This window comes from Seriola lalandi, unplaced genomic scaffold (genome assembly GCF_002814215.2).
Source record: "Seriola lalandi dorsalis isolate HSWRI2012SDOR001 ecotype SW California unplaced genomic scaffold, Sedor1 jcf7180002054898, whole genome shotgun sequence".
In the NCBI taxonomy this organism is placed as follows: Eukaryota; Metazoa; Chordata; class Actinopteri; order Carangiformes; family Carangidae; genus Seriola; species Seriola lalandi.
The window spans coordinates 4,383,894-4,394,239 of NW_019525450.1; the positions used below are offsets into that span (position 1 = coordinate 4,383,894).

At 39.4% G+C, this 10,346-nt stretch overlaps 2 protein-coding genes across 2 annotated transcripts in view; both read right to left on the reverse strand.

Moving 5' to 3' along the window:
- The window catches only part of LOC111672350 (aminopeptidase N-like), a 21,288-nt gene extending 20,025 nt beyond the window's left edge, over nucleotides 1-1,263 (reverse strand). The window contains exon 1 of the mRNA XM_023429765.2: nucleotides 977-1,263. The gene's annotated coding sequence lies outside the window, so the exon portion shown is untranslated. The remainder of the gene's footprint in view (nucleotides 1-976) is intronic.
- A 133-nt stretch (nucleotides 1,264-1,396) lies between these two features.
- On the reverse strand, nucleotides 1,397-10,346 carry ap3s2 (adaptor related protein complex 3 subunit sigma 2). Its single transcript, XM_023429766.2, has 6 exons — nucleotides 10,150-10,346; nucleotides 8,892-8,983; nucleotides 8,158-8,269; nucleotides 7,141-7,212; nucleotides 3,789-3,896; nucleotides 1,397-2,491 (listed from the first exon to the last, which is right to left on the reverse strand). Exons 1-6 carry the CDS (start codon nucleotides 10,216-10,218, stop codon nucleotides 2,366-2,368), a joined length of 579 nt encoding a protein of 192 aa, XP_023285534.1. The 5' UTR covers nucleotides 10,219-10,346; the 3' UTR covers nucleotides 1,397-2,365.

Genomic DNA, 10,346 nt, shown 5'->3' on the forward strand with positions numbered 1-10,346 from the left:
AGGCCTAGTTAGTAGAAGCAGAAGTATTCTGCTTTTGGACTGGTGTTGACATCTGACAAGAACTAAAACTGGACATTTTGAGAAATGCATCAACACCATGATATATTCACACACATTGTTTCATTGTATCATTTTTCTCTTCTCACACACTTTGTCCTTTCATATTTCAACCACATTTCCTGAACAGGATCAATTAAGTTAATCTTATCTAAAGAATGTGAAGGTAAGGTAAAGGTAACGTAAGCACGCACGCACGCACACACACACGTTTGCATTATCCTTCGACCTGCACATGAACCTGTAACCTTTCAGCTGTGTGGTCTCAGCCCCACATTGTACAGATAAGTTTCAGCCAGCTGTAGCAGATGCACAATTTACTTCCTGTTCAACCCACACTGGATGTTGAGAGACAATCAATAAATCCAAACCAGAGCCAATAATTCAAACTGGAACTTTAGTACATTAAAAAATTCCTGGTTAAAACAACAAGCATTTCATAACTGCATTGTGCAATGACTATTTACTGTTTGCGGTTACTAGCCTTGTTATATGTAGGGTATCATTGTAAATGAAACCAGTGGAATTGAAAGTAGATGAAGAGGGAGGGGCAACAGCTGGCTGCTTTGTGTTAACTTTAAAGGTCAGTGATCTTCATGATTTTTGAATTTCATAAACAGCATCTCGAAACTGCATTTCACAGTGGTTATACTCAGTCTATTCTGCATTCGTGCACCATTCATGCACAGTCAAGTATAAACCCTATTGTTGGAGACCAATTCTGAGACGCATTCTTCAGTGTAAAAGAAGCAGCACAACATTGCAACAGATGCCAAAAACTTTAAAGCTTATGCATGGACAAATGCAGAGCCTGTATTTCCACCACGAGAGAAAAACAAAACTTGCAACAAATAGAGTGACCTGGCATGCAGCATGTTGGATACATTAACATGTCAAACAGGAGAAAAACAGCACATACCAAACCCTGTGTAGCTGTCTGCATGGGACGCACAAGTTGAGCTGAAGTGATCCTGGCTAACGTAAAACACTCACAGTCTGCTTCGGTGAGGTGGGAGGTGGTGAGAGCTCCCACAGGCTTTTTCTAGGGATGTGGTGGGGGAAGGCGGGGGGACAACTCTGTCAATTTCCCCCCAAAAATACCCCAAAATTAGTGGGAAGGGGAAGCAGCTGAAGGAATGTGGCTATATCAACTAGACTGCAAACTCTTTGTGGTTGAGCAGAAAGAACTGCATAGGATCGTCAGAGGTACAGAGTGTTCTGTTTAGATGAAAGTTTCACATGACGCTGGCAACAGTTACGGTGACTCAGCCTACTTTCCGGAGACGTAAGAAAAAGATTGTTGTGAATGAGGTAGTGCACAAGGACTCACCAGCCACAGTGATGTGTATTTTCATTTATTTAATTTGTTGGCAAGGAATGTCTTTGACACCGAGACATATTTCTTTCCTTGAGACGCCTGACAGGACTATATGGTTAAACTCTAGCAGAGGAGTATGGCTTAGATGCCCGTCTGGCTCTGAGTCAGGCCACCAAATACAGCCAATAAGACACAAACACACTTTATAGAAAAAAAAAGGTCAACATTAGTCTGTTGCCTCTCTGAACATATGTTGGGTAGATCCTATAGCAACACATTAAAACTAGAATTACATTTTCCATACTGAGCACAATCTGCACGCAGGAGAACAATATCATTCTCAAATCACACAGCTGTCATAGACACAATATGTTACAGAGAAGGGAAACTAAATTGTGACAAGAACCAACTGGAGGAATCTAATCCCATCCGGCCTGTATAAGCAGACATTTGGAACAGGAGATGATGATAGCCAAAGGATCATATTACAGTGACCTGTACTCAGTCCAAAAACTCACGTCAGACAGGAGGGAACACTTTCAAAACTCAGGCAGAGCAACCGGTGATGAATGTCAGAGATTTAGAAGAGCCGTGCAGGAAAATACGCACTAAGTCAACACAGTCACTTTCATCTGGAAAGAGCAGGAAATCAACAAGAGAACTACAAAACACAGACAGAACAGCAGGACATTTATAGATATTAATATTACTCTGGATGCTTTACAGAATCAAACTTTACATTATTGTGCAAATCCTTCAACTGGAGTAATCTGTAACTTGCATACAGCAGAACTAAAAAATAAACCACAGCTTATCTCCCGTACATGAGAAAACACTGGAATGAGGGGGAGAGTAAGCTGCTGTGGTTCTATAGTACATATATGAAATCATTTTTCTCTGTCTCAACTATAGAGCTAGGTGGAGGGTGACAGCAGAGAAGTGGAGACACCAGTAGCACTTCAGCCCTGCAGAGCTCAGCTGGGATGCTTCTCAGAACGGGGAGAGGCTCGGCACTTTGATATTGATGTCTCCGATGTTGATGTTGCGGGGAATCTCGGGCAGGTTCATGTTCTTCACAGCAGAGACGGCGCGAGCAGGGGCCGCTGATAGACCTCCCTGTACAAAACGAAACAATACAGAAAAAAAAACTTTAAAAGCCACTCGGAGTGGAATTCTTATGTGATTGTGTGATTATAGCATCTTTCATACTGCAGTAAAATCATGAAAGCAGATACAGGAAAGTAGAAACTGTGTTTTTCAGTATCAGTCCATTTACTGTAAATTGGGCATACTCTGAAATCAACCATTTTTAAAGCATAATAATAGATTGTTTTCTTAGAAAGCATTTTTCTGCCTGCCAGTCATGGGAACATGAGGAAACATTCCAGGAAGACATGTGCCCGGCCAAGAAATAGACCAACACATGACCCTCTGTAAAACTGCTTCCTTGATGTTTTTAGACTTTTGTAAAGTGAGTTTTGTCTTTTTTTAAGTTATTTTTTCTAGGGCATTTTTACTTTTCTTGTTATAGCACAGTGAGAGAGAGACAGGAAAGTCAGGTAGAGAGAGGAGATGACATGCAGCAGAGGGCCACAGGTCGGACTTAAACCCATGGCTGTTGTGGATAGGACTAAGCCCATGTGGTATGCGCTCCACCAAAGCGCACCCCAGTTGTCCAGGAAGCTGCGGTAAACAGTTAATGTTTTTCACAACGATCAAAGAAATACGTTGATTCAAAGGGGACATCCACCGATTTTACACATCAAAGTTTGTTTACAGGTCTCAGGGAGTACAACTGCACGTGCAAAAAAAAGTTGTATAGAGCCCTTTGTGGTTCCTGACTCAAGTGATGTCACTTGACTCCACTTTGATTGGGGCTGAACACTGCAAGTTTCTCAATTAAGTTAAAAATAAAATGCTTTTAAAAGAAATAAAAAATAAATCAGTGGAGTACTATGTTTTTCCAGAAGTTAACTTACAGCTGCATAATTCCCATTAATTAATGAATCTTTCTCTTGCTCTTTTCATGAATGTTGCCAGGTAGCTTGTTATGTAGGAAGATGACGCCACTGTTCTTAGCTGCTGTGCCTAATGAGCTCTGGTTGGTCAGATGTTTCTTGATTCACAGGAAACAGGTGTCAATGGGCACAACACCAGAGCTGTTTGAATTGCTGAACAAATCAGAGATGTGGGCGACGATTCAGATGTCTTGTCACAAAACCAACATAACAACAGCAAGCCTGCAAGTTGATTGAATTAAAACAAAAAACACATATTCCTCTCACTAAAAACCTGTTCTTTGGAACATAGTCAGTACTAGAGAGACGATTGCACAGCTTACAATTAATGGGCAAAAAGAAATGCAAAAACAAATGATTTTGGCATGTTCCTTAAATGTGGCTAACTGGCTGACCTCGGACTTCTCCATGCGGTTCTGCAGCTCCACCTGAGCTACGATCTCATTCATGTTGGTCTCCAGCACCATGCCTCCCATCACCACTTCCTGCAAGATGTAATGGACCTGCAGACACATACAGCAAAGCAGTTAATACACAGCAATGGCTTGTGCACCTGTTGAATTACAGCCATTAAAACAGGTCTCCTTGAACGCTTGCTGTGACTTCACATTAGGACAGTGCTGCCAAATGCAACAGAAAATCGCCAATTATGTCATGCAGAAAATTCAGTAATATAAAATAGTAATTACTCAACATCACACACTGACTGCTCCAAATGGCAGCCAGATATCACTATTTGAAGCTGTGGTTTACTACCATGTCTTGTTTAACAATTCAGCTCTTCTGTGTTTCTTTATATCAAAGAGATGACAGAGGTAGAAAAGAGTCTGGTTCTCTCTGGAAAGTAGATGTCGCTCATGGCTCAATTTCACTCTTGAGTTTAGATTTGTGAATTCCTGTGGGAGGAAAAGATTCCACCGCACTAATCCGAATCTACTGCAGGTAATACACCGACTATGTATGAGTACCTCGCACAACCCCACGTGAAATATCCATTAAGGATGATACACCTGCAAAGAAATGCCTGCAACAGCTTTGAAATCGGTAAGTTACAGCATTTCATAAAGCTACATTTCTAGATTCTCTGCCTGCAGAAAAAGGAGACAAAGTAAACATGAGTAAAATTTACATGAGACAAAGAGATGAAAACTGGTCAAGCAGCCTAAATCTGTGATTTGTGAATCTGCATTTGTGCATGACAGGCTAATGATATTAAGTTTGTTTTAAAACCCTGCAAATGTGTTTAAATTAGAATTTCACAATGCCATGCAGGTCTGTGTTGTCCAGCTACCAAAGCTCTCTGGGAGTAAAGGGATTTCATTCGAGCAGAAATATTTCCACGGTTCATCCTGGGAACATTCCTCAGGCCAAACCCCAATGCACCACATGACATCAATTTCCTGCTGGGAAAATTCAATCAAGATGGGCCAAAGATGTGTCCCATTAGTCTTCAGCAACACTTCTAGCTCAGTTCCAGGGACAAAAAGGAGGCCTTGTTGTAGCCTGGACAATGCAGAGCTTCATTCTTAAAAGGAGCTTGTGTATGACTTAAATGCCTTTTTTTTTAATCCACCATCTTGAAGAGAAGAGGAAACCTTGAACACTGATTTTTTTTTTCGTCATTCCTTGCAAATCTTCCGACGTGAAAATAAAATGCAGCCCACAGGCACAGACAGTTTCACTTCTGAGGTGAAAATTTCAGAGGATCTACATTATGATGTCAGGAGCCCGGTTTGACAGACAGTGGCTGTAAAAATCTTCTGCCCACACACCAAAAAGAACTGGACCACTTAGAGTAATGCAGCTATTCCAGAAAAACAGTGGCTGCACAGATGAGACAAAAACGCATCATTACGCTGCACATCACCTCGTGGTCATGTCTCTCTATAGCTCCTTCATTAATATTTCCTCTCATATGAACCTTTTATTGAAAATAAAAAGCAAAACCATTTACAATAGTCTGCTGTTTTGGAGTTAGTACACACATAACAAACATAATTGAGTCAACATATAGTTGTTTTCAGACGCTGATTACCTCAAGGTGCACGCTGAAGGGGAGAACACTGTGCTAAGTGTGAATTTGGCCAACACCAGGAGGTGGACCATTCACTCATATGAGGAAGAGAATGAGATCATGTGCTTTTAATGGGTCTTCACCTACTAACACTAGTTTACTTGTATAAAACTCTTTTTTTTTTTTCTTTTTTTTTTTAAATACAGTGTTGAAGAAAATTTTCAAATGCAGAACCAGACAGACTCTTAGTCTCAGTTAACCACAGTTACATCATCACATCCTGCAGCTGCTGCACAATAAAAAAAAAACCCCAAACTTTTGAGTTTTTATTGTGAAGCAACAGCTAGTGTTGTTGAGTTTGCATTGACAGAAAATAAACATCACATGCAAATATTTTGGAGTTGTTGTCCTATAGATTACAAACAACAGTGGAGGTTGTCCTGACACTCGGAGGCCATAGTTCATTAGGCCATTAATCAACTTTTCAGTGTAGCTCTATGTGTGGCATATAGGGTATTTATGTGTATTCGCCCACTCACTTGCAGCTGTATTAATTTATAAATAACAGGCACTTTATTTTGTATCGTTACAGATATCCCCATTCATTTATTTTTTCGGGCTTTTTGTGCCTTTATTGATAGTGCAGTAGAGAGAGACGGGAAATGGGGAGGCAGAGAGAGGGGGAATGACATGCAGCTAAGGGCTTGTCCGATGCGGGACTCGAACCAGGGCCAACTGCAGCGAGGACTGTAGCCTCTACACATGGGGCGGATGCTCATCCAACTGGGCTACTTGACGCCCCATCCCCATTCTGTTTAATGCCTTTTTTTAAATTTAATTAACACACACAAGAGCGACTGTGTCTATATAAGCCATGGGTTAACTCTGTGTCCTTCAGTTGGCAATTACATCCTGAAAATTATTGTTTGGTTCTTTTATTCCTTCAAGTGGGTAAATGTCGCCCAAGTACCTTCATATTTTATTAGTAGTGTACCCTTTATAGTTGATTTGTTTACGTTGTTGTATTGTGCTTTGTTACTGTATATTGTTTGAGGACATTAAGTAACGGCATATTTTTGGAACCATCACTAACGCCAAGCTCCCTTAGTGACTTCAGGTGTTATTTTACTAACCTGTGTGATCTAACCGGTGACAACACGTTAACCAGGAGTGTGGGGACTGTGATGGTTCGAGGTGCTGGTTGATTTTTGGTTGGTTGAGCATGAATATGCTGAATTGTGAGTTTAAGGACTATTGTTGGCAGTTATCACTAGACTAGACTAAAGAATTATTTTAATTTGAAACACTCAAATTGGAATCTTTGGGTTAATTTATGTTTTCCATGAAAACATTATAGTTATATGAATTGTACAACAGAGAATGAGTTTTGATACATTTTGATATATTAGGATTAGGCAATAATTCCTCATACTTTGTTAAGTAAACAAATTTTGTGATTTTTTTTGTTTTTTATTCTTATAGTTTAATCATTTTAAATTGAGTTATTTAGAGTTTTTTTATTTTTGATATATTTGTTCTGAGTCAGATGAGTTGGAAGTTACACCCTGAAAATCGGTAAAGCCTCTGAAGACCAACCAAGTTATTGTTTGTTTCTTTTACTCCTTCAGAATAAAACCACCCTCTTTCTTTAAACATGTTCATCCCGAGTCCGGAGTGATTTGTGGGTACAACATATACAACAGCAAAGAGCCAATAGAAAAGGCCCCACTCACCTTGTCCATGTGGAATATGAGGTCCAGCTCACAGACATTTTCAAAGCATTTATCCAGCGTTTCCACGAACACCTACAACAAAGAGGATTTGGTCAGTCGAACATCTCATTTATAAAACAAACACCCACGTGTAGAGAGGAGTGAACCTGGGAGATTGTTTGAGATGGTTATTACATTTGAAGGCACAACAAGCGTTGGATCTCCTCAGGGATTTGTTTTACGTTGTATTAACACAGGAAGTCAGTGGTGGGTGATTTTAGATATAATGCCTGGACTGATGCCAATAATAAGGTTGAGGCCTTGTAGGTGGATCAATACAAACATTTGGGCTTAATACAGGTTAATGCGCTTCATTAAGAAATGTAAGCTGAGTGCATTGATCAAAAGAAGGTGGAGGAGATATTTAAAAAAGACAAAGATATGAAAAGTTGTTGCCAGTGGTACATTCAAATCTTAACCGTCCAGAGGGTTCTTTTGCGTATTTCATTCCACATGCCATAATTCATCTTTATTGATCATTTGATCATGATCTTTATTGTGCTGTTAAATGTGATGCCAATATTCAGTAAGGGGGTGAGCTGGTTGACTCACTTACTTCTGAGCCAAATACTGATCTAGTTTAACTTCCTGTGCGGTTGACTCATGTCATTTATGTGCTGCCAAAAGTTACAACATCTAAATGTCCTCACAGGGACAATAAAGCTGTGAAGCGAGATTTCTGCTCTGATAAAAGAAAAAAATAGTGTGTCAGAACTTCATTTGATAACTTTTGTGCTGTTAGAGTTACAGTCTGTGTCTGTAGGGTTTCCCTATTTACATTCTGTTCCTGCATAACTTTCTTATGCAGAGAGATTTTGACTGGGATGAACAGTAGCATTACATGTATGGAGGTAAACAGGTCTATGATTTCTGTTTCCCCACATTATTTAAATACAGCATCAAAGGGAGATGTGATTTTACTTCAAAAATTACATATTAATTATGTTTATAAAACAATAAAATGAATTAGAAAATGACCTGGATCAGGTCCAGGATGCCAAGCTCGCTCTCAGATGAGTCCACACAGAAGACAAAGTAGAGGGTTGCATAGTGCCGGTAGATCAGCTTGTAATCAGAGCCACCAATGAGACTGAAAACAGATGAAAATGTTATGTTCAAAGAAAATTCTGCATCTGATAGGGACTTCAAAAATAACAGCCCTACTCAGTCAAACAGTTGGGTATATGTAAAAGAGTTTCTCAGAGGAATGAAATATGTGATAACTTGTGTGTGTTTGCCTCCATCTAATGGTTAAAAATGTGCTACTGCATCTGCAGTCAATTCCTGGCTCATTTATGCTGCCAAGTTATGTCAGTTTCGGTAGTGACATCAAAGTCAGTGGAGAAAACCCAAAAAGTGGCTCTGAGTTTACAGTAGTTAGTCTTTAAAGTTTTGCCAATACATCAGAACAAATCATAATTTAATTACAGGTCTGCCTTTCAATCTCTGCCAATATAAACTTAAAAGTCTCCAAATGCACATTATCTTATATTTATCTGTCACACTACCTCAGTCTTTCTATGAAAAAAAAAATCACAACATAAAGAAGCCAAGCTCAGTTGCGTCAGCTTTTCTTCAGCAGTGCATCGCTCACCACTAACAAATGTATCTGAGGGTCTTTATACATACAATAGGTGTAACTATCTGCTCTGTTCTTCACGTGTCAAAATGTGATTTTCATGCATTAACCCCCCGTTAACAATACTACTTGCCTTCCACCCTCCAAGAAGTTGCAGACATTGTCGTCCCTCTTAGATACCAAATGGAAAGTCTCCCGAATGATCTGCTGCTGCATGTCCTCAGCCTGCAGGAAAACATGTCATAAATTCTACAAAGTGCTGGTCAGTACATCCACCTACAGGCATGCCTGTCTAGCTGGCTGTACAAGTTGCACAAGGACCCTGTGGCACCAAAGAATACACAAGGAGAGGAGAAGATTCTTCTGATACTATTTCTGATACTAGTGACAGCTTCGGAACAAGAAGCTGTTACTAGTATCAGAAATACCTCAGATACAGTCTGAAATAATGTATTGGGTATTGGCGAGTACATAGTGTATTCACTGATCCAATACCATGTAATTTATTAATAAATTTTATAGTTTCACATCTGGATAAAACTGCAATTTTCCTGGAAATCGTCTCTGCTGCTCTACAACAGTAGCTTACATAGGAATGTGCACTGGCAACTACTGTTTCAGAGCAGCAAAGAAGAATAGCCATTACCAAATGTTAGCAATTTGGCAATATGTTACACTGGAAATTCCCACCAGTAAAAAGGCAACGTGTACAGTAGGCAAGGCTTTGATGTGGAGAGGTGGTACTAGTGTTAGGACAACTAGTGTAGGAAGTGTTATATATTTTAAGTTTAATTTTTTATGACTGACAGTCAAATTACATTGGTATGGGGAAGAAATAAATGGTATCAAAACATCTATAGAGAGGAGTTATTGTTAATGAGTCCTGATGTTCACACTCGAAACACTGTTCTTTATTAAAGCACATGGTATTACCTTACAGTTGCAAGCTAAAAGGATAATGATCTAAAATCAGTGATTACAAGCTAACTACAAAAAAGGCAGATTTGTACGGAGCATAAAATGTACGCGTTTTGCCTTCGTGAAAAACATATCTACGAATATATTACACCTGTTTAATACTGCTTAGGGAGGTAACTAAAATGTGTTATAAACATATATTTTGGCTTGAACAAGAGGGAACTGAAGCTGAAAAGGTGTCTAGCTAAGGTCTGGGTTTGCTCCCCTTCACCACTGCTAGCTAGCATCAGCTGACGTTTTTAGGAAGTTGTATCTTGGCGATCAACGACACACATCGATCAAGATTTTGGTTATATTTGTCAGTACAAGCTGACAAAAGTAAGCCACTACTAACCGCTTGCCAGATCAGAGTGTAGATAGCTGCATAATACAAAAATGCTAATGTTTTGAACAGCAACCCCAAAGATACTTACAAAATATTGATAGAATCTGATCAGCCGCGGTTTTCCGTGGTTGTTAAATATCAAGATGGCTTTAATCATTGTTATTCTTAGGCGTTATAAAATCAAAAAATGAAATTATTGATAAAATACTAAGATTTTGACTATTTAAATGACGTTAACTAGAGTGCTAAACGGCCTCTCAGCTGCCCGGATGACTTAATTGGTTA